At 41.5% G+C, this 25,363-nt stretch overlaps 1 protein-coding gene across 6 annotated transcripts in view; it reads left to right on the forward strand.

Moving 5' to 3' along the window:
• GRM7 (glutamate metabotropic receptor 7) overlaps positions 1 to 12,210 on the forward strand; it is a 295,511-nt gene extending 283,301 nt beyond the window's left edge. For 3 of the 6 annotated variants that reach the window (XM_061354207.1, XM_061354213.1, XM_061354214.1), the window contains one exon: positions 11,051 to 12,210. In XM_061354207.1, the coding sequence (XP_061210191.1) occupies positions 11,051 to 11,494 (444 nt within the window). In that variant the 3' untranslated portion in view covers positions 11,495 to 12,210. The remainder of the gene's footprint in view (positions 1 to 11,050) is intronic. The other 3 variants (XM_061354208.1, XM_061354216.1, XM_061354211.1) reach the window with 2 other exon arrangements.
• The last annotated feature ends 13,153 nt before the right edge of the window (positions 12,211 to 25,363 follow it).

Consider the following 25,363-nt stretch of genomic DNA (forward strand, 5'->3'; position numbering starts at 1 on the left):
TGTGGGAAAGCCTGCTTCACTGAAATTAATGGGTATCATTCCACTTAAAATGAAGTCAAAATTTTCTAGCTTTGTACTGTAGTGCAATCGTCTGTCACACACAGTTGCTTTCCCTGTGTTATCTGAGCGTAGAGTTTCTTCAGCCCTATTAGGATTGTTCAACAGCAGATTGGTCTCAATCTAATACATTTTCAGAATGACAAAGCAAACGTTTTATGTACTCAAACCCTAAAAAGCTCTCAGGTTATAAGGATGCCATGTCACTGACACTTTGACCTGAACTGTTTTCTATCATTAAGCTATTATCTCACTCAAGAACTGCTTTTATTGTTCTTCCTATTGGATACATTCTCTGTTCTGGCAAAAAGTGCATTGTAATAACCCTGATGAATTAAAAACATACGCTTCTGATAGCAGCTATTACTTGGACACCTGATAAGCCAAAATGGACTTTTGTTTAAAGAAAATCCTACTTTAAATCCCAGTGTCCCCTGGGGAATTGTCAAGGTCGTACTCTTGCTTCCCATCAAATCCTTCTGGGAACTTCAAAGCAATCCTCATTAAAAGAGCACATTATAGTGGATATTTGTAATTGTTAGTTATGGCCCTAGCACTGCTCTGTACAATACTTCGCCAGTCCCCTGGGTTCAAGGCTCATTTCACGTGTGGTTGTATCATTCACTTGACTAGCTGTGCAGTCTGAGTTTGCTTAGGGGCTGCATGATAGGGAGGGTAAATACCCAATTCTAAAAGGTATAATAATAAGAAAGGCCTAAAGGTAAAAATGTAGCCCTGATTAGAATATGAGGAATTTTTAAGTAGAAGCTGTGTAAAGTGACTGACGTGTGAATGCTTTTCAGATAGAAATACACCTGCAGCATTTGCCCAGCCCTGCTCTGAACAATACATGTGCATGAATATGCATAAACATAATTGTTCTAATAATTTAAAGTAAACGTTTTGTTATTAATTGCATTCTGAATGCAGCAGAGGTGAACAAGGTGAATCCAGGTTATCAAGTGTATACAAAGCAGCACTGAAGTGAGAGCTTGCTTAGGCTATTTTCCTGATCATGCTCTCTTGGCATTAATCATTTATTCAAGATTTCCAGGCACTGGTGTTCACCTTATGATCTCCCTCTGAGGCAGGAGCTTATAAACATTATCAGCATTTTGCAGATTGGAAGTAGAGGCATCTGAGTGGCATTTGGTGGTGTAACTAGACAGAGTGGTTGGATGTTCCAGCCACTGTGCTCACATCAGTAGAATTGAGCTAACAGAGAATCTGGCCTTGTCTTCCTAAATCACTGTGCACACATGGGGGAGGATGTTCTGTTTTCCTTTTGCAGCATTTGACAGTTCTGTGATGGCTCCGTTAGACTTCTAACCTTAAGCACCACATTATGTGTCTACACTAGGTAAAAATTTGTCCACATGGCCCAGCTTGACTTGTTGATGATTTTAGCCAGCTTTGAGATTTTCTTCACTGATTCCCAGTCCATCAGATAACTCTGCACTATTAAAGCCTATACATGTGGGTGTTCCTAGCAGCCAGCGGGTGAATTACAGCTGAGGGTTACTCTAAAAAGCCACTGCCACCAAGCTGCTTTTGCTTTCCCAGTAAAGGCAAGATCATTCTGCGTGTTCTCCATCTATCTCAGCATATAGTCACAGTCACATGAGCCCTCTGAGGCTTGTGGTGGTAGCAGTGCCTGGTGTGGACTTGCAGAAGGTTCAGTGTACCTCACAGGGCAGGCACAGCCTGTGATCTGGGGGTGGCATACAGAAACAAGCCTCCTGAAGGAAGTTTCTCTGGAAAACACAGGAATGTTTCTTTGGCAGATAGTTGGTACAGCAGTTTCTCTGAATCAAGGTGTTGACCAGAGTGTCACATTATTGACCCAGTCTGAGCCCGAAGAGTCTGCTGGACAGTTATTGTAGACTGAGACAGTGCTGCCACAGTCAACCCTGGCAACACTGTTCCTGCCTGTGTGCACAGTGACAACAGGTCACAGGGGACAAGGAGCTTGTTTTCTCTCTTGGCATTGCATAGATCAGGACAGCCTCTGCAGCAAAACAGGTTCTGCAAATGTAATTGCATTTTGTTGCAAAATTTCTAAATGCACAGAAGCAGAGAATGAGACAGTGATATTGTGAAAACTGTGAAGACGATACCTAAATACATGAATATCTAAATATATATTTATAATTTTTAAAGCTGAGCAAATGATTTGTTCTAGATATATGCAGTGAATTTTGTTGTTTGGGTTTTTTTCCCAGTTAAAATCTGCAGGACTGTTTTTATTCATATTCACCTCTCAGCTGTCCTTAATTAGTTTAAAGTGTGTGGCTTCAAAAACCTGACTGATTTTTTTTGTGAGCTGCTTGCCTCATATATATATGTATCTGCAAGACTTTCATCTCCTGACTATGAAGATGTTTTTCTTTTGCCCTGCTACCAGGAATCTCCCAGATAACTCATTCTGCAGGACTCATCACTGGCACATGCTGCCTGCTGCCAACAGGCCTGAGGGGGACAACTCTTGAGGCTCTGGTTTTTGAACATCTTTCAGTGTTGTCCTTTGATTACTTCAGCCAATCTAATGTATCTCAGCAAAGCCAAAACGAGTATTGTAATGGCACTGGAAATTCTTTGGCAGCAAACTCATCTTTCAAGGAACAGCTGAAGGAAGTACTCAAATTACCTTTGGGAGGTTTGAAGGTTTTTACAGCTATTCCTAATACTTGGTGTGTTTTATTATTTTGGAGGTAACCACCTGGCAACTCACAGCACTTCAGGTTGAATTAATCAAACCCAAGGAGAGATTAGAACCAAAAAGAAATCTTAAGTTCTTAAAAAAGGCAAAGCCCCAAAGAGTAGGAGCTCCTCCAGGTACTGCCAAAAGCTAAGCAAGAGGAGATCATCCTCTCCCCAGGGCTGGAGTCCATTGCTGTCAAACCTGCAAAGGCAAACATCAGTTTAGCACGTAAGTAGATTTTAAAGTTATCTCCCTGGAAGGGCTGCAGATGAAGCCGGCCATTAGCAGGAGGAAAGGAGAGGTTGTGGTGGGGGATGCTGCTGGAAGTGAGGTCTGGCTTGCTTCTACTCCAGCCAAGATGCATCATTTAAGATTATTCTTAATTCTTGCAACAGATGCTTTTTTTCTGCATGAAACAGTGAATGCCCCTTTCCTCCCCAAGAGAAGTTTTTGTTACAGAGCATGATGTGCCATCTCTGTGCTGTCATCTGTACAGGGACACGTCAAGGAAAGGACAGACAAGCAGCAGACATTGGGCTGCTCTACCCAAGGAGGTTGGATCAAAGCTACAATTCAGACAAGCAAGCCATAATTAAATTCCATCTGTTTCTGTCATTGAACTGAAGGCCAAAATCCTATTGTGGATTGTGTAACTTTCCTTACACAATAGTGCCTCTGCAGAACTGGGGAAGCTAGTGCTAACTACAGGTGGTAACATCTTCATCTTGCAGAGGGCTCCTATCAGGTATCTGTGATGGGAAGACAGTGAGGGAATGCAGGGAACTGGTGGTACTGCAGCAGGCTGGGAAGCCCTTGGAAGCCCTTGGAAGCCCTGCAGACAGTGGTGGCACTTCCATCTGGGAAAATGTCTATTCATTAGCAAAGTAAATTAAGAAAATATAGTCTCTGTGAAGAGCTGATAACCTTTTAAATTGAACTCCTCTGCCCACAGATGAAAAGAGAAATACACAAACCTTATTTGGTTCCTTCAGCAATGACCCTGAAAGCCCAGACTGAGGTTTTCAAGAACCAATGCTGTGTGTGTGAAGGTTTTCGTCTGGTGTTAACTAAACCTTTTGGAGAAAGTACCAGTGATGGATGATGAGGATGACTTAAGCCTTCCACAGCATTCAGCTTTTCTTGTGTCTTGTGTCCCTCTCTCTGGAGGGTAATAACCTAATTGTGTGAGCTGCACTAAGAGAATGAATCAAAAATCTCAGTGAAGCAGCCTCAGACCTCTTGCAAACCAAGCTCTGGAGCAGTTCTGCGCCAGAGCAGGTCTTCCCTGCCAGAACTGGGATGCTCATCACGCTCAGGCTGATGCTCGCCTGACACGGTCTCGTGGTTCTCACCACCGCAGCACCTAACTGAACTTGTCACACAGAGATACGGAAAAGCTCCTTTACATTACAAGCAACAGCTGTCAGCAGTGCAAATGTGCCTGGACTCGCGTAATCCACCCGAAAAGGTGGTGGTTGCTAAGCGACGCAGCCCCGTTCTCTTTTTATGCCATTTTAGTTCCTTCTCAGCTTAATGTTCCATGTCTGGGGCTGCTTAATTTGATCTTATTTGCAGTGACAATGTAGGGTCTTGTGCCTTGGATACAGATTCACACGAAATGTACCAATCGTCACACTTAAAAATCACATTCGGTTTTGGAGCTGGTGAAACTGAAATGGAAACTGGGGTTTGTTTTCTGCCGGAGAGGCATTCCCATGGCCATGCTGTACCATCCTAACTCTGTTACCTCCCCACCCCATGTCCCCCCATAGTGCTTTTGATGGTGCTTAATGAATTAATTACACTGTTCACAGATTCTGGCTTTTCTAGAGAATTAACCAGCCTCAGGCCTCCCTCTCTCACTCCACGTGTTTTGCTGGTGTTGTAACATGCAGAACATCCCTCTCCAAAATCCAAACCCACGTTTCCTAAATACTGATTAGGTGAAACAGATAATGGGGCAGAGCGGGGTGGGAGGAGTGAGGCAGCTGCAAACGGGGGGGGGGGGGGGGTATGAAATCAGTAGCCTTAAGAATGTACAATACCCAAGTGAATTAGAGAAAAGTTATTTTTTTATAGAAGCAGGGCGGGCTTTCCAGTTCATGAGTTTCTCCCGGATAACCCCTCATCAGAAAGATTCTTGCCATAGTCTAGTGTTCATTTGGAAGTACAGTTGTTGCCTTATGCATGTCAGGATTCTATGGTGACATCACTCTCAATCCTGGACAAAAATAAGAAAGAAAAGCAATTTACAAGAGTATCACAGAGGGATGAAATCTTTTCAAGGAACTTGAAACGTATATAAAAAAAAAGGCAAGGAAAAGACAACTTAAAATATAACTGACACCTCCCACTTTCATTCTGGTTTTGAATTTCTAGCATTTCATGGAGATTACAAGCGACGTATTAGTAATATGTGCCATAATACACAGTGTGTCACAAGAGCAGCAAAAGGAGTATGAGTGATGACTGCATAAATCTATACAATTCTGTAGCATAATTGTTTTTCTATTAATTTCCAAAGTGTGTCTACTCTTCGCAAGCAGCCATTGCTTCTCATTATAGCATTTAGCGTAACATGTTTTTTCAGTCTTCCTTCTAGCCTGTTATGGCTATCCTTCAAATGGGTCCTTCAGTAACTGCTTCTGACAGTCAAACCAGTTATCCCACCTGAGGAATCTAGAGGGTCCTGTGCACCAGAAGTGATGTAAGGATGGTCAGAGAAGGTTATTCTGGTTGTTCATTCCTCAGTCAGTGCTTCAACATGAATATTGTTCACTTTGGAGGCTAAATTGTACTCAGTGCTGGTTTTTTGTTGATACAGTTTTGATAAGACTGCACAAATAAATAGAAACCTTTACTATGGCACTTATCGCCTGAGTAGGATGGTGTTCTCTCTCTGGGATGTCAAACAGGAGCCTGGGTGTGCGGGTAGATGGTGTGTGCCCTGTCGGGGGCTGGAGCGCCAGAACCATGCACTGAATATGTCACCACATTGCCATCAGGCTGCTTATGTACTAGATAAATTAGTAATCAGGAAACAGAAACAATCTCTTTAGCAGCTTCTCCCTCCCTGCTGTCATTTGTGATCTGCTGATGAACCTCTCGGCAACTGGAACACCACTGCTATTTATGGTTGTCCTCAGCACTGAGCTGCTAATTGTTGCTGCTTTACTGAGAGTGACAAGGAAATGTGACAGCTAAAGATGATATAATTTATGAGAAGAGAAGGCTGTAAAGCAATTATGGAGGAACACACTTTTTACAAATGTTATAGTTGTAATTGAATATATTCGTATTCTATTATTAAAACATGAGGTTCTGTGTGCTGATCTGCAGGAAAGTCACGCAGTTCAGGCTGCGGCTCAGAGACAACTACCCACAAACACATGCAATAAAACAAAATGGGGTTTGTACAACAGTAGGCACTTATATACCACATAAATTGGCAACACACTATGGTAGGGAGCACAACAGGACAGAGGTGAAAATGTGATACAATAATCTATTTCTATTTAACAATCTATTTCTATTTAGATACTAAATATAAAATTATTTTCCCCAAGCTTCGTTCCATTTGTTGGGTTTTGGGCAAGCATGCAGAGTCACTTAGGGCTGTTGCTTTCATCTCTTTCTCATATATATTCCCCAATTTAAAGGCAATAGAGCATGTGGATAGCTGTGGCTTTCAGGCACAGATAGGGAAGAACCATGCACATCCATTTCCCTCTTAGCTGGACTGAAGCAGTATTTAATAATCGGCCTCCACTTTTCCTGGCATGTATGATACAGTTTTCTAAGCAAGAATTATGAAAATGGGAAAGAGGAGGGTAAGCATAATCTGCCACAGTGACTGCAAAGAAAATCAGAGCTGAAGCTCCAGACTCGTAGCCATCATGATGTCAGTTCTCACCCAATGCTGGAACTACTAAGAGCATGTTTCATACATTTGATAGCGTGAGATGTCTGGGGGCTGTAATAAAATTCATTTTTTTGCACTGTAAATCTTTTCTCCTTAGGCATGGAAGAGGTTACAAATGTGCATAAAATTGAAGTGAAAGTGATTAAATCTCACTCTGAGCAAGTATTGACAGATCTGCCTTGCTTTTGGATGCTGTGGGAGCTTCTTTCTTTGCAGCCCATGCTGAAGATAATGAAAACCAGTCAAGTGATGAAACTTATATATCCAAAGAGGATTTTTGCTTCTGCGTATTTGTTTTTAATATGTTGTTGTTGGTACAGAGATGCAGTTATTTCAAATCCTGTCACTTCTGGAAGGGGATGGGTGTAGACCATCACTGTCTCCCACAGCCTTTTGGCGTGCTACAAAGGAAAGGCCTTTAATTAATTGCTGTGCTTTAACAAAACACTGTTTATTTTCCATGTGCAGATATACAGGTTGTCTTCATCTGGGTTGCACTGATGTAGGCTGTATGTGGGTGTCTTGAAATGGATGTTTGTAAGGGAAGAAGGTGGGATCCATTTGTGGAGAATGGGAAAAGGCACAGCTCCTACTAAGAGAACAACTCATAGCTCATGTGGTTGTCAGTATCTGTCTTGTACACAGTCACATCCTCAGAATTAATGCCATGCTATGAAGTGTCTGAGGTTTGTGATGACCAAGGTGACTTCTTTATGCTTCCATCTGCCAGGAAATCAGATGCTCTCCTGGCTCAGCTCATCTGGGGAGGCATTGCTCTTGCCTCTTGTTTTTTTCTAGTAATTGATTACTTTCAATTTGAGAGTTAGTGTAATGCTTATAAAACCAGAAGTTTAACAGCAATGCCAGCAGCACAGGGTAGATGAGATAGTTGCACCTTTTATCTACACAGTCCTGTGTTTTAGCAGGAATGCCATATGACACTTCATCACTCTGTGTGTCCCTGCAGCCAATCTGCCTAACGTTTTTGAAGTGTGACAGCCAGACCAGGTTCCACCATAATGTGGACAGAACACTTTTCAGGCCAAGTTAAGGCAAAATTGCAATGGGAGCTGAAGAATCCTGTGCTGGGCTCTGCTTGATGAATGCATGTGATGTGGTTACCTGTACCTGGCCTGAATATGTAGATTGTTTCCAGTACAGTGGTCCTGTCTGTTTATATGAGATTGTATTCTTCAGGTATGCCTTCTGCTAATTTCTTCTTCTGTTAGCATTCACCACCAATTAGCAGAAAAAGTCACTTGTCACTAGTAGCAGCATGTAGCCTCTTTTCGAAGAGAAAGGAACCCTTGTTTTCAAACAAGTTGCATGATGCAGATGCCTTAAGACTGCATGTATTTGCAGATATGCAGGCAGTCAGTATCTAGGGTTTTTCCTTTCTATGTGGTGTTTTGTACTTTAAAATAGGTAGCAGTCCACATGGATCCCATGGTTTGTTGCTTGTTCCTTTGCATGGACCTCAGGAAAGGGAGATGCATCTGGTCTGGTTACCTCTGTGTAGAAGGAGTAGTCCAGCATTTCAGATTCTGCATGCCACAGCTGTTGGCTTGCCTCTGATGCATTTAAGTCACCAGCCAGCTGAGGTTGACATAATTATATGTATATTAATTAACATGTATATGTTATTTGCAAGAGGACAATCTGTTTTCACTGTTGGAAAGCCGTCATCCATTAACACTAACAGCAATAGTGTGTGAGATCTGTATCTATTTTGCGTTTAAAGAACAAGGAATGCTTCATGTATTGTGGATTAAAGCATGGTGAATTCTGGTAATGCGGATGTTTCATTAACATTCCCCATTTTCATGTAAATTAATTTCTTTGAGGGAAATCAAAGCCATACCTGATGCTAATTGCCAATGATAATGATGAGCAAAAACTGAGCAGAGGTAGACTGTTTCTCTCATGAAGTCTTCAAGACCGGAGACCTTTGAAGTTATACATCAGGTGGGCTCCAGGTTCCTGGAGTTAGTGCAGGAAGAGAGTTGCAGAATGCACCAGCTACATACCCAGAAACATGATCTCCTTTGGCCTTTAAACCCAAGGAAGGTTGTCTTTCTGCTCCTAAAGTAACCACGAAGCTTTTATTGACCATTTTATCTAAATTATGGATGATGCTTTTGTCAACTACAGTATTCTTGTGAAGCAGAGCAGTGCCAAAGATAACTTTACCATCTTAAGGCTCAGATGCATGGAGCCCATCTTTTCACAGAGATTTTAAAAGTACATGCTATCAACAATATTTCTTGCCTGAATTCACTTGTCAATGGTAGTTTGTTGTCATACTGAAAATGAAAAATGAGCTGCTGTGGTTGTATTTGTGAGAAAACTCATCAAGCAAAATTATCAGGTTTGCTGAAAGCTAGAGTAAACCCCCTGAAAGCATTAGAGGGTTGACATTATAGGAACCAGCAGTGGAGAGTATCATAATATCCCTTTGTCACAGGAGTTCTGCTGCTATTTGAAATTGGACAACTTAACGGATAAAGCTGAAGTATACCACAAAATAATACGTCATTACTTTGTAACCTGTTTCATTATGATATTTCTTTTCAGTTGCATTTTATCTCTCTTCAGCATTTAATAGCGTAACACAGTTTATTGTATATTTTCAGTCTAGCCTTGAAGTATGAGTTTTATCCTGCCATGTGTTGAAAACCTTCATGTCCAAGAGAAGTTAACAGGAACTGAAAATGATCAGCATTTTGTATGATCAGTCCTTGATTGAACAGACAGTTCTGACCCTTGTATGGAAAATAGTCAAACAGATGAACTAGGGCTTCAGAATTATACTGCAAAAAGCTGGAGTTACAAAAGAGTGTCTTAAATGACAGCCTCAAAAATACCTAGGAGTAAAATTGTTTCTTTGTCAGTAAAAAGACAGTGAATGCCATGAAAAATATTTACATTTGACTGCACTCTCATGTATTACGCTCTCAAAATATTTTGAATTGTTGGTGGCGAGCCTGTCCTTATGTAAGCAAGTATTTCTGAAAAGCAGGCCACCTGAAAAGTTAATCATGGTCTGTGATTAATAATGCTTTCTGGCTGTTGGACACGCCAAGGGAAGTACGCACTGGCTGTGGATAGCACACAGAGGTGTGTTAGGTCTCTGAGGCAGGGGGTGCTCGGGAGGGCTGGCAGAACTCCTCTGCCCTGGGCAGGGCGCTGGTAGAGGCGAAAAAAAAGTAGACATTTTCAGCAATCCCAGAGAATAATCCATGTCCCTTTTCTCTCATTTGTCCTCCAAAATGTGTGCTTCATTGAGCGAGGCACTGAGGATCAGGTTTGTTTATGCATATTCAGTTTTTCTACACATGGTTGCTTATGATTCACTTTAATGTATTTTGTTGAATACAAGTTTCTTAGAAAAACCGCAGGTGCTGAATAAGAATAGTTGATAATAACAGCAATGCCTGATAATTTTAACCTTTTGAGAATATCCATTAGCTTAAACTGATCTGGTGATAATTCGGTTAGAATGTTGGATTTTAATCTTTACTGCAAGAGCATACATACTTCATATGCTCACTTCTCTTTTTTAATTTTTAGAAATGTGAATAAGTGGGGAAAGGCCTTTTCTGTATTCATTGGAACATGGCTCAATAGAAAATCTCATAAGCCCTGTACATGTAGTAGTTACATCCTAGTTACAGAATTTGCATCGAAATAGCAGTGTTTTTGTTAATGTGCCTGATAGAGAACATGTTATCAGCTGATATATCCCTCATCTGTTAGTGTTGCCCAAGTATTGCAGAATATTTTGCTATGCATTCAGGCGCAAATATTTGCAATTTTTACTGTCAGAGGTATGAAGCATCTCCAACAAAGTTGTTACTGACTGGTTTTATTTGTTTCTGTTTGGTTTAACTTGAAAGTCATAATTAGGAAAGCTGGTGCCTTCATCCCCCTATTGGAAAATTCTCAGAAATCGTAAGACTTGTATAAGAATCACTTTATCCATGAGAAAAGCCAAGTTTATTCTAGGAGATACAAGAAGTTGGAGGGAATGTCAGTGCTTCTTAAAAAAAAGAACCTCTTAATGGGCTCTAGTTAGGGCTCCTCAGCAGTGAAGTCATACAGACTGCAGGAGTAGAACAAAATCAATAGGCAGTAACTTTGTCGATAGTAATAACTGAAGCGAGAGGTACCATTTTGGGAGATCTAGCAAACAGCCATCTGCCTAGAGTTCGGTCGGCAGGCATATGCTACCCAAGGGGAAGGTGCTTATGGGGATGCGGGAGCCAGCGTTGTATCCCTGCCTGCGCCGCAGCCCTTGGACCAGCAGCCAGCCCTTTCCACATGGGTTTGGGCTTGGCGGGGTTTCTGACTGTTCTCCGGTTTACTTCCAGGCCCTGCTGCAAAAAAGAAGTACGTCAGTTATAACAACCTGGTCATCTAGCCCGATCTGCCACGTGGGGCGGAGGACGGGTGAGGAATTTCATCTACCGCTGGCGCAGACCTCCTCCCGAGCGCGGGGCGTCCGCCTCAGCAGGGGCGAGGCCATGGCGATGCTGTGGGAAGGCGCGAGAGGAGCCCTGTGCTCCCAACGGCTGCTCCCTGAAATACTCTTCATCGCTCTCGGCTTCGTACGTCGCTGGCTGGTGCTGCCGTCGGCTGTGGCCTTGGCCCTGCTCCGGCCACGGGAGCCGCTGTGCTCGCGCGCTCAGCTGTGGCACGGGAGGACCGGCTCCCCGGGGAGGGCTGCATTCAGCTACAAGGACTTTAAGGGGCTAATTCTGTCTTTCTATGTACTTCCAGACTGCAAGTTTTTGAACTTTCTGTACAGTTTGTGAGGATTTTTGCATATTGCCATCCATGTTGTTTCGAGTTCACTGTTTGTTTTTTGAATGCACAGTTTCATTGAGGCCCTGTTCTCTCAGACTTAGCACATCTAAAACCAACCGGCAACTGCGGATTTAAAAGACCTGTGTACATGACTTGTATGATTACTACTGTATCACTGCAATCCATATACGTTATTTTTTTTAACTAAACAAACAAAAAATTTAAAGACCAAAAACTGTGCTGGCGAAGTTAGTCGTCCCCCCCCTTCACAACTCTGATGGGCTGCAGAGGAAGCGGAAAGGATGGTTGCTGAGTTCTAGTAGAGGTCTTGATATTTGGAATGCATGCCAGTAATGTATTTTATGGTACATGTTAATAATTTATGTTTGATATTTGTATTTGTGTTCTGTTATTTTATTTAAGGTATATGAGTATTTTGCAATAATTTCAATAATTCTTATGGTATTTGGAGGAAAGACTATGGCTTTTACATGTCTTGAGGTTTTTCTTTGTTGATGCCCCACCATGACTGACCAGTGTGATAAGGACTTAAAAAAGCATGTATGTTTTATACTGTTTGTAATAAGTAATTTCGTTAATCTTGCTGCTTATGTGCCAATTTAGTGATACCAATCTTTGCCGCAAACTCTTCCCTTCCTTTCCATTCTCTCTATCCTGTGATATTATTCAAGAATGTATCAATAAATAATTTTGTTTAACTTTTTTTTATTTACTCCAATAAATATTTTTTTTTACAGTTGTTCCCTTCCCCTCCCCCCTTGTGACTGAAGTTTATGTCATGATATTGCTGGATGTGAACATCCAAAAACCTGATGCAGATGCGCTTCAGGTTTTGTGCACAAATTGCTGCTCTGGAAGAGGTGTTGAGGGAGCTGGCAGGTAATTGCAGGAGAAAAAAATAAAAGTGTCTTTATAAGCAGTGGGATCTGTAACAGCCCCAAAAGCCAAGTTGCAGTCACACAGAGAAAGCCCTCCTGTTTGTGTCTGATGGTCTCCAAAGCTGTCTTCAACTGTCGAGTCTTCTTAAGACTTTGAAGGATGCACACCAGAACGCAATTAAATGAACGACTAATCAAAATCAATCTGCCAGGCAACTGCTGAGTGAGCTGGGGGGAGAGGGAAAAGTTTAGGCAAAAGGTAAGAGAAAACTCATTCCAATTGCAGCACAGCACCTGCCTGCTGCCTTCGGCATAGTAACAGCGTTTTGGGTGCAATGTGACGATTACTTTGGAAAGTATTTAGCCTCCCATTTTCTCTAGACAACTCGGTCAATTATACTGATGAAGTTAATCAACATCAAAAGAAAATTTGACAGCTGCAGCATGGGCCACAGTGCATAGAGATGAAGACCTCCATGTCAGACCTTGACTGACTTTATGCCTGCAAGCATGGGGGCTGGATAGGTGTTTGCAAGGCCTTCTCACTGCTGTTTTAATATTCACAGATGGAATAATGAATTGCAGCAGACAAAAGATGGAATTCTGTCCAAGTACAGTCTTTGTTAGCAAGAAACTAATTATCAGCCTAACAAATAATGACGGCAGAGGCTCTGCAGCATTATCCTTTTTCTCCGTACTGCCCATAAACAAGGACAGAGCCAGCATTGGGCAAAATAAGTGTTACCATTAATCAGCAATTCTTGCTCAAAGACCGCATTTTTATTTTTGTGAATGGGGAAAAGAATGGTTTGTTGGTTTGATGGTTTGTTGGTTTGTTTTTCACTGTATTTTGAAGAAGGGAGTAATGAGGAGGAAGGAGGAAATGGTGCTGCTGGGAGGGAGTGACGTGGGGTTCGGGGTTTTTTATTTCTTCCACCAGCTCATGTTGCATTAGAGCCAACAGAGAAGAAATCCTGAGCCTTGCATTTTTATGCTTATTTTGTTTTTATAGGGGTGTGTGGGCATGTACACACACGCATGCTTGCACACACGCAACTGAAGAGTGTATAGCAGCCAACAAGCCTCATGAGCTGTATTGTTTGTTAAAGGTTAGCTGCCTGATGTTTTACACATCTGACTGCAGTCAAGGCTCCTCTGAACATGCACAGACTCTACATCAAAGTTCTCAACTTGTTTTTTTCAAGTTAACAGAGTTAGTCTTAAATGATTTATCCACCCTGAATGGCTTTCTAGTTTGATCACTGGCTGAAAAAGTAAGTAAATCACGGAGGCATAAAAAGCCTGGTAATATTTTATGTATCAAAGCATTACATGGAATATGCTCACTTTGATTTGTGTCATTCACTGGTGTCTTCCACAGCCAAAGCATTGGTGAAGCCAGTGCAGGCAAGGTTATATGGTTATACCTGGGCAACTGGAAGTTCAACGAGCCTATGCATAGCTTCGCTATGCACATGGTGTAGAATGAAAGGAGGCAGACCTATACTTGTACATCTGTATTATACCTAACTGTTTGATAACATACGTTAATAGCTCTCTCTATAGATGTATCTCGTTATAGCAGTAGCCATGCATGTAGACATATATATACATATATAAACATAATTTATAATCAATATACAATTATGCTTATATTAAAATATGGATTAAGTATGCTATTCAGTAATGCGAACACATTAGTAAATGTTTGGATCACCTCTACCTCTCTATGTATTAAACCTCTGAAGTGAGTCACAGAGAAGATCAGTAAGGCACTGGTTTTCCAGCTTATACAACATGAAGATGTTGTATTGTAGACTGCTGACAGGTTTTTTTGTTTATTCCACAAGCTATGCCATGCTATTAGACCCACACAGCACATTGCCAAAGAAAGAAAGAGTCCTTAGCTCCATTTAGAGTCCTTTATTTTACAATTGGCTGTACTTAGCAGCAGTGTAGTGGTGCTGCTGTTTTCGTAACCTCTTGTTACCCATCGACTACACACTGGTGTAACGATACCGGATTTAGTCCCTGTCAGTGTGTTACTATACCTGTGAATTGAACAGATGGAAACATAGCTGGCTCTTTGTGTCGAAGACTATGAGTTTTGCGTCATTTAAGTGGTAGCTGTCAATGTTGGGGCGTTGCATGAGTAAGAAGGACTAAGTTTGGACAAGGAAAGCTTGTGGGATTTTCCCCCACAAAAAAAAAAAAAACACACCACCCATGAGCTTCTGTTAGCAGTTGCTACAAAACCGCGTAAAATTAAAGGTGGCTCTAACGCAGAGACCTCAGCCTGCTTAGAGCAGAGAGATGATTACTTGAGGTAAGTGTATGTAGAGCAAAAGGTGACCATGGTCTCCGCAACTCCATGGAAAGCTGCCCTTCAGCTGGAAGATATTCAGCCACCAGAACCATGAGAATAACCTCTTGAGGTGCTGAGCAGCTACTCACACATATGCTCAGTCTCTGGCATGCAATCTATAGCATGCACTCAAGAGAGTAAATTCTATTCTCATCATGATGACTATACTGCAGAAAATGCCTGTGTGATTATGCTAGGAAAAAGTCATGAAGAATGGGAGTGATTTTTTTTGTTGCCATTTATTATTTAGTCTGAATTATACCCAAATTGTTTTGCTATGTTAATGCCAAGTTTATTGTTCATAAATATCACTGCAGAGATAAGCTTTCTGGGCATGCTATATGATAGATAATGACAATTATTTAGGCTGAGTCAGAGCTTAGTCTTCATTTGTGACATTAATTGCCTTTATATATAATTAAATGCACTATAATGCTTCCATATACAGAATCCGTGCATCCATGAAAGTGCTAATCAAACATATTTATTAATATCTATGAGAGCTTTTTCTAAAGGCTTTGATACAGTTGAGTGTTTTTTGGTAAACAGCCTTTTCGCTAAGATGTTTATAGAAATATTTTAATAATTGCTTTTTGTGCTACAGGCATAATTAATATTATTTATAACTAATTAATAAAAGCCAAGGGGTGAGGCTGTGCTTACATCCAGCTCAGTGGGTGCTTTGCCTTTGACTCCCACTGAGTCAGAATTGCACCACCAGCCCTCAGCATCCCTGGCCTTTACCAAAACTACTTCAAAAAGACAAATGTTGAGGGTGGCTGTATGGAGGCAGTTATACAAGCTGGAGCCCCCTAAGATTTGACCTGTGACCTGTGGGCTTGTTTCTCTGTTATTCACCCTCAGCCCACACTTTGGAGGAAATAGATTTGAACTTCCATCTTCCACAACTGGGACTACCGACTTCAATTTCCTATTTTTTGTAAGATTGCCAGTCATCACAGCATTATTTAGTATTTATTGAGGGAAAGAAGAATGGGGAGTGAGGTGGGGGAGCAAGCGAAAGAGCTGCTGCATTTGAACCTGTTCTTTCAGTCTCTTGAGAGCCTGTAGGAGCCCACTGGTGCACTCAGCTTCCTCGGAGGGATGTGTGCTGGTTTTCCAGCATCTCACTGGCAACGGCTGCTAAGAGGAGCATGTTTACTCCTTCCAGCAGTTTGGGAAAGCCCATCCAGGTGATTAATTGCTTCCTAGGCACTGAGCAAGCCACCAAATTGTTAAGAATTATATGGCAAAACAGGTGGACTCCAGGGCAGGCTGCCATACATGCTCGCTGCCATGCTCAGCCTTCGGTGCCATCAGCCATTCGCCTTGCAGCCTGCAGCTCGCCTTGCTGGTGAGAAGCAAACAGATAGAGCTTGCTTTGGTGGAGGTCAACATCTCTTCTCCACCCCACCTGTGCTAGTGAGTTCTCCTCCAGCTACATGCTGCATGTGGGGTTAGTTTGCTTTAAGCCTGGATTAATCATTCCCTGAAAAGGCTCCTTCTGCTGTGTGCCTAGTGAGAACCTACAGTTCAGCCTTCATAAGGGTGTCTGCAGTAACAACACATCGCAACACTTATGTGAGTTATTTTACCCTGTATCATGGTCAGTAAACCCAGACCTCCAGTTGGGACAGGGGTCATACTGCCTTAACTGCTATTCTTAACAACTTGCTCATAAGAGTGCATTTATTTTCCAAGATGTCTACTTGCTGTTCACTCTCTTGATACAGCCACCAAGCTTTGTGTTTTATTACACATTTATTTTCAGGAACTGTTTTATTTTCAGCAACTGCTTTTATTTTTTACTGCCCAAGAAGAGTACTTTCTTTTTTTTCCCTTAAGAATGAGGTCAACTTTATTTTTCCCTCCTGTTTTTTGATGCCTGTAGTAGACTTGGCTGCATATAATGTACAAAACCAAAAATAGACCCTGTACAGAAAATGGACCTACAGGGAACAGTACCAGTTTTCTCTTCCAACTCCTGATGGAACTGACTCAGAAGATCTAGGCTGCATTCTGCACTGCTGCACAGCACAAACCAACAACTTCAATCTCTCTGGGTCATCAGGACCAGGGAAGAAGTCAGGATTCAGAAGCCAGAGCAGTGGTGCTGTCAGACCCAGCCATGTCACTGCAGGGAAGGGGACACATTGTTGGCATTATCCTCTCTTTGAAAGCAGAGGCAAGTGTGGGACTTTATTTTCAATTGTTAATACTTTGTTGTTGATGAATACTTAAGTCATCAGTGTATTACATCTTTCTCTCTCTCCTCTGTCTCCTCCCATCCTGTCATTAACACCCAGCTCACACAGTTCCTGCAAACTATGGAACAAAAAGCCCAGTTCTGCTCCTTGGGATCAGGAAAGTAAGTACATGTTCCCACAGTCGTTCTCAAACCATGCAATGTGGGTGTAAAAGAACTTGACCAATGGCAGCATGTAATTAAAAAGGCATTATTTTTCAGTCTGGACATACACAAGTGGTACAGTGAGGTAAGAGGTAGAAAAGACTAGAGTTTTGGACATCTGTGGACAGATGGCTGAAGAGGACCATAATTTACATATGGTACTGCCTGCATCTAACATGTTTGGTAGAAATTATTGTGAAACAATATAATGAAATTAAAAATGAGCCGTTTTCAGCAAGGGCAAAAAAAGTGCTTGAAATCCCTCAGGAAGTTGGCAAGATGTCTGGTCAGCCAGAAATATTCATTCTCATGGCAGAAGGCTGAGCTACCGCAGTGTGCTCCCTCCACAGCAAAGTTGCAAACCAGTAAGATACAGGAGCAGAGAGGTGGTGGCTCGTTTTTCTGACTGATGTGAGAAAAAACTCTTGTACCAATAGCACTGACAAAGAACAGCTTTTATGTGGGCACTGGGTGGCTTCAGCGGGTAAACTGGCTGCAAAGTTGGACATTGGAAAAACCAGCTTCCACCTTCCCCCAAAAAATCTTTGCAGCCCCTAGATCCATCAGTGCCAAGTGAAGCCAGCCAATACAGAGGTATTAAAACAGCGACATAAACCTTGGGGATTTCTGTGGTCTTTTGTTTGTTTCTGTTTATTCATTTTATATCTCTTGGTTTTGACCAAATCTTGAGTAGCTCTAGCTTTATTCCATGAGTACAGGGCAATCATTTTAAGCCATCTTGATTCAAAGCAACTGTTACCAGTAAAATCTTGCTGGATTACAGAAACCTGGGGACCTGAAGCATGGTGGGACTGTTCTGCTCACAGTGTGTGAAATCACTGTTGTACCAGCTCTTCCAGAGTCCCAGGTCCCTTGCTTAACATGGGTCTAACTGCTGCTCCACTGCCACTACATCATCAAACACCAGCTTTACAAAGCTGGCTTTGACCCTGGAGCTCCCTAGTGTGGTAGCCAAGGGCACTGCCCCAGGCATGCTCCATAAAAATAGGTGAAAAAAAATGGTGTGTGAATTACAAGGTGCATCTGAGCCCTGGTTATGTATTTAAGAATTGCTACAACTGCAAAAGCAAGAAAAGTATCTCATCCCCTTTGGCAACTGCAGGTCAGACGATACCCTTCTGGAAGGAGTTCACAGGAGGATCCAAAATCCTTCAGTGTTAGTTGCAGGAGAATATCAAAACTCTGTGGCTGAGGAAGACAGCAGGTTCTGATCCTCCCTTCCACCCATAGTGACAACAATCTGGTCGCAAACCTGCTCAATCCCTGTATGGCCATCGTCCCTTCTCAGAGTCTCCATGGTAGGAACAACAGGTAAAGATGGCTCCTGAAGTCAGCGCAGCCAGTCAACTTCAGTGCTGCAGACCTGAGGAGTCCTCTGGCCTTCAGTGGGGTTCTTCAAGGCACAGATGGGCTGGCACAAAGACTTGTCCTATCAAAGGGTGCAACATCTTTCTGAGAGTAACTTTACTATCCCGGGAGCCATAGTCTTCAGCTTTAAAAACAGTGTGGCCTATTCTTCTTAATATGGCAGGATGTGTCTTAAAGTCTGACAACCTCTTTCCTATATCTTCACCTTTAGTCACATAAAGGACTAATATACACACCTCCTTCTTTGTTTAGTAGGATGTTATATAAAAGACTGACTTTTCATAAGAATTCATAAAAAATAATCCATATCCCTTTTTTTTTGCCTGGATTATTATACTTGTTTATTCATTTTGTAGACAACAAAATTACATAGTGAATATTAATGACTGTGATTTTACTCTGGCATTATTTAAAGCTAAAATAGTAAATGTTTGCTTACAGCTGGCACGAATTCCCCTAGGTACAGTTCATTTGATTCAGGCCACTGTGGGACCATCATATACGAATTCGGGGTGAGAGAATGAGGCAAGTGAGATGATGCATGCCAGCTCCCAGCACACCAAAACCTGGCTTCTCTCTGGTGTGGTGATGAACAGAGGAGTGGCACTGCTCCACTGTGCACTGATCTAGTGATGCAACAGCAACCTCAAGCTAAGCGCTTTCACCAGGTCCCAGGCTCACCACGCTAAAGTAATTCAGAGGAAAATGGATGAGGGGACCACTTGCTGCCTGTTTGGAAAGCTGAGCTTATCAGCACTGCTATCTTTGCGATGGACCAAAGTCTGCAAGGGCACATCCACCACCTGCTCCCACCAGGCAACCACACTGTCAGGTTTTGCTTTTTAACTTGGGCAGTTGTTGACAGTACCAGCTCCAAAGTGCATGTTCGGCCCCTGCTGACAAAGGTGCATGAAGCATGTTGTTAAGCAAAGAGTTCACTGTCCTCCAAAGTTGCTAAAGGCTGTTGAACATGTGTTTGCTACTGAAAGAGGAAAAAATCAACTCTTTGAGGTATATGTGGATAGTGCTTAGTGAAGTACAAATCTGTGCACTGCAATAACATAAGGAAAAGCATAAACACCAATTTAGCTCAAAGAAAGGTGGTTCTGTATTAACTTACTCTGTTTATGAAATTTTAATACGGGAGCATCTTGAGGAAGCTTACCAACTAATGTTTACAATAGAATAAAATAGAAAAATAAAAAGTACAGAAGGTAAATGAAATAATACCTTCCTTGTTCATCATGCCTCTTCTTTAGCAGGAATTTGCCACTGTGTACGTGGATGCAAAAATATAAGACTCCTCCAAAGTAACACTGTATTGGTGTGTCATCTAATCGCTTTCCAGTCAGCTAGAACTTTCCATCTAGCCAAGCTGCATTTATTAGAGGTGAGCTTCCTTTAAGGACTATTTCATATACAGTAGAAAATGTATTTGTTGTCTTTCAGTTACAAATATACAATAGAGAAAAAAACTTACTGAAATAACTTCTTTCAAAATATAACTTCTTGTTTCAGTTCCTTCTTCAGCAGTGAGATTATTTTTATATGTAATTCATTTCATAGTACTTATACAATGTGAATATCACCTGGACTGTTGATGCTTTTCAATGAGTAAATAGGTTTTCTTGGCAGCCTGATGGTCTGTGCAAAACATATTTGAGTAGCTTTAGCTCTTTTTCTGAACCCATTTGCTGATATGGAAATCTTTAGTTAACCTCATCTTATGACTCCATCTACCATAAAGTGTCACCCTCTGTTCTGTGGATATCAGCAGGTCCCAGATCTACTTCCAACCTTCGCCTAAAGAAAAGTTTGCACCATTTTTCATTCCCTTTGCACTTGATGCACGGTCAGTGCTTCTGTCCCTCAGTGGCCTCTTTAAAATGCATGTTCCACCAAACACCCATTTTCTTCCCTAATTCTTAGCTACTGGAAGGGGTAAATCTCAACATCTTATCTGACCAATAGGATACCCTATAAAATGGATAACAGATGATTTGTGAAGCAGTAATCAGCTGGGCAAGCTCTTAAAATCAGCAGGGATACTGATAAACAAGGTGGTACAGTAAGGATAGCTTGATGCTCAAGGCTGGTTAGCTGCAGTTTACAATTAGTGCTAAAGGGTGATAATTAGGTGACAGAGCATAAATCAGCCTTTTGTTTAAGGTTTGTTAGGCAAGAATTGTGCTTGCTGCCATATAATTCATTTGGGACAGTTTTCTGTGTAATTGGAGTCCTTGCAGCACTGCAGGATGTGCATGTACCAGGCAAGATGGTTCCTCAGCAGGAGACGCTGCCCCTGTGACAGGGCCTTCACACATGGAGTCTGCAAGCTAAAAACAATACATAAGCCACATCTACAAAGGTTTTAACACAGGTACAGGGTTCACAAATACAGGTGGCTGATGAAGAGGCTGTAACCACCCCTGCTGAGGAAAGGATGTGAGAATAGTGGGTGGGTGAGGAGAGATGCTGCTCTGAATAAACCTCAACTACTGTAAAAGCTTCCACAATCCTCATTAGACACTAGGGGATCAAGCCATGTAGCCAGAGGAAACTGATCTTTAGTGTCCCAAAGCCACAGAGCTATTTTATATTGCCTGATTTTACTCTGAGTCTTAACACACAGATATAAACATGAACATATATATGCATTTCATCTATATTTACATACCTTTTCTGTTTTGACAACTGCAGATTTCTCTTTCAAGCGCTGGCTGATTGATTGCTGATGGATGCGACTTGAGTAGCAACATGACTGATACAGGTTGAGCCACCCTTTTGCACAAGCCTATATTAGACCTGTGCTGGGGCCAAAGACAAAGCTGAAATGTTCCTGAAGAATTAATGATCTTGATTTAACATCAGCTCTTAATTGTTTGTATCTAATAGCCTCAATGCAAGCTGGAGATTTTTGATGGAATTTAAAAGCTTTTTTAAGAATTTTATCTAAAGTCATGATATGCTCTACCTAAATGCTTAGATTCCCCAAACTTCTGGTTCTTTCACCTTTAAATTACATCACCTGTGAGACTCTAGTTTATTAGGTGCATAAATGTTGTTAAAACCTCTTGGTGCATGTGGCTGGACTCTCATCATTACAGGATAAGCTGTAAGATGGTGTCTAAAGAAACCCAGTGTGCTTATGAGAAATACACGATTTCTCTTTTCAAGAATAAGCAATTTTGCTGAGCATGGGGAGAATAAAGACCAAGCAGACTCCAGCTGTCCTTTCCAGCCCCAGCCATTCCATGAGTCCATGAATATCATCAGGGAAAGGCAATGTTTCTACCTCCTCCTTGTGGATCCCAGGGATGTTTTACCATACTCAGAGATATCCATGGTCCTGAACTATGGTGACAGAATGTCTTTCCTTTCCCCCTGCCAAAGTAACTTTTAAGCAATAGGGTTTGTCTGGTTTTGTCTCAGGCTTATTGCCACAGCCAAAGATTTATTAAATCCACCAGTGACAGCAGTTCTTTCTCCTGGTCGCAGACTTTTATCTTGTTAAAAGTTTTAAACAGCATCTCACACAACAATGAACATCACATACATTTCAACATGCCCCTTCAAGGAAGAAATTAATTTCATCTGTGAGGAGTGTATCTCAATCTATTGCTTTTTAACTTAAAAAAAAAAATGACTGTTTCCTACTATATTAAATCATAGGAAAACAGAGGTTTGCTCTAACTTTTCTGTTGGAATAATCCTGTATCTGGTCTTTCACAGGAGGCTTTGGAGCACATAAATTGTGCTGCATGTGCCTTTCCCACTGCCTTAAAAAGAGGGTTAGTGAATTGGTAGGGATTATTAGACATTAAAAGCCAGGCAGCAGACAATTGTAAAGGAAGAGGGGAAGTATTTCTGACCTTGTCATGTCTTCTGATTGGTGCTTCCATACTCTTCTTTGGATTCCCATAAGTACAAGGATGAGTGGCCAGAACTGCCCACAGCTTCAGACATTATTTACATGGGAAAACTGGAATGATGTACAAATAAGAAAAAGAGAAGTGAAATGGCTATAAACATTCCAGTAATCACGTGGATTTCATACAGGCCAAAGCTTCATCTTGGTACAAGAGGACTACCTGAGCCACTGGCATTCCCAATGTGTCCTTTTCATGTGTTGCTTTTTATGATGGAGATCTGTTTCAAGCGTTCAGTCTCATTGTAGACGATGAATGACTCTGACACACAGAAGCATGTAAAGTGCAAAGTACACTTCCCCACAAATATATTTTCCTTCATGTACATCTTCTTACCCATTTACTTTGTGAAGTTGATCCCAACACTCTAATTGCTACTTCAGTAGCATTTCTTGTCTAAAAATACTTCTCAGTTTCATCTCTTGTGTAAAGCCTGGAAGACGGCAACTGCTGATTGAGTAAGCAAATGATGATGTGCAGTCAAGCAAATACAATTTGAGACTACAGCAAAAAAAACCAAGATCGACAATATTCACATGGTAAAGGAGGAAAAACTGAATGACATTGAAATGATGGCTCACATGGAATTCATATACCAAATGAACTTTAGTCACAGGATGAATGACACCCATTGCATTTGCAAAGCCTGAAGGTTTTACAGAGGGAACCCAAAAGAAATATGACATGCACCAGTCAGCATACTCTTCAGCGTATAGAGCAGTGATGCAGATGCTGAGAACTCACATGGACTGTTCAATGGATCCTGCCTTCACTCCTCAGTTGAGCATGGTTTGATGCACTGGAGACATTGGTGGAGTTTGGCTCAGCAAACAGAAATGACACGATGACCAAGGTGGGGCTTGCTTGAGCTCATACCATCTCATGCTGGAAAATTGCTGGAAAATCACTAGAAAATGCTTCCACTTCTCTTAGGACCTTGCGTAGGTAAGGAAGGGAAACCAACAGGGAGCCCTATAATGGCAATAAAAAAATATATGTGGTTTATGCTGTTAGAGGAAAACAGGCTGATCAATCTGTTTACAGAATAAATCACTCTAGGCAGCTGCAAAGATTATTTTTTTTTACCTATACTCTTGTTCTTATTATTATTCATGAACACTTCAGTTCTTAACAACAGAAGCACTTGCTTAGGGAAAGGCAGATCTATGCTGGAACAAAACCCACTTACTATGCATATAGCTTTTCGGTTCCTCCACCTATACTGATTCATCTCTCTCTTGTCATTTTTACACCCTTCTCTTCTACAAACATGTTGACCTCTTTAGATCAGAAGATGAAATGAAGTAGATATAGCTGACAAGCCAACAAGAAGGGAGATTTGGACTCTTCCAAAGGTAGTATTATAACTCTTTAAGATGTTTTTTTGTTTTCCTTTACTTGAGTTTCCCTTTCCTTTTTTTTAGATTTTATAAGGCACATTGGATTTTATACAGCACTGTTCTGTTTTTTCTATATATAGCAGTGTAGGTGTATAATGGCTTTATTTGTGCATGTATTATCTGCAGCCTCACATAGCTGTAGTTTACTCAGAAACAAAACAGTAAATCACAGAGGTATTACAGCTCCCTGGCTGACACGCGCTGTTCAGCCCCTGCTTTCAAGGCTGCACTCATTCTCAACAGGTACACTAAGAACTGTAAGATTTACTAATAGCCTTCAGTTTCATGTTTGTGACCTTCTGGTAGGAAGGTGGGGCAAAAGACCTTAAAAAAAAAAAAAAAAACTAGAAAACTGTAGGAAAGGGGTGGAACACGTGATAATCTGCAGTACTTTCGTGATGAAAATTACAGATTCATCGAGGATTTTAACAAATGTGGAGTACAGTGATGTACTGCTGTCCACTCCAGTTTTCAGTCTAATGGGGACAGCAGTGCAGCTGTTCTATAGAGGTCTGGTTTTGGAAAAACCTACTTTTCTTCTCTGCAGCAAAGTTCTGGTGTTGGAAGTATGCTGCAGCCTTTTCAAGGGGTTAATTACAACCTGAAAGGCATCTATCTTCTCAAATACACACCAGTGTCAATGTAGCAGTACTGAGCACCGTTAGCTATTACTAGGACAGGTATCCATGCCACATATGGGGTTAAATTTACAGGCACTATTCAAATGACAAAGTTCCATGTCCATGTATGACCAATGACATTTATAGTACAGCTGTTAAGGAAAAGCCTTTCAGCTTTAAGTCATAACATTTTTCAGGGTTCAGAGCTCATCACCAGTGCTGTCTGCCTCTTAGAAAGGCCACATCAAGCATACTTCCTTGGAGAAGCTGTGCATGAAATCACCTATGCACTAATATCTGCCTGTAGTGATACACAAAACCCAAAATGTACCCTATGAGAGATTAAGGGAGAAAAATAAAGTATTATTTAAGAATAAATTTGGAAAGGAGAATTTTTCAGAAATTTCTCAATTGTGTTTAATCTCTGTACCATTGTGTGGTCCTTATCTTCTTATCTGGAAATAAGAAGCACACTGAGTAATGAAATAATCTGGAACTGTTGTTTTCTTACACAAACATACACACACTGGTGTGTTTACTTAGACTAAGCAAGGGTGATGTGCAAAGCACAGACACTAGAGGGCAAGGATGTATACAAATTTATTGAGGAGGGCACAAGATATTGGGCACAGCACCTGGGATAAGGCAAAATGTTACACACTGATCCATCAGTCTTTGCCACCATGAGCAACACCATGATGCTTGTCATTTCCTGTCCCACTTCGCCACTGCCAGGGTGGCTGTAGTGTTTCACTTTCTTGACAGTTTCCTCAACTTCGATCTGCACATATTACACAAAAAGTTGCACTGAAGGATGCTAATATTGTGGAGAAATTGCTCTGAGCCTTGGAAGTGCCAAAGCTGA

Source organism: Neopsephotus bourkii, unplaced genomic scaffold (assembly GCF_033783945.1).
Source record: "Neopsephotus bourkii isolate Nb327-2 ecotype Australia unplaced genomic scaffold, CSIRO-AGI_Nbou_v1 NB_719, whole genome shotgun sequence".
Classification (NCBI taxonomy): Eukaryota; Metazoa; Chordata; class Aves; order Psittaciformes; family Psittacidae; genus Neopsephotus; species Neopsephotus bourkii.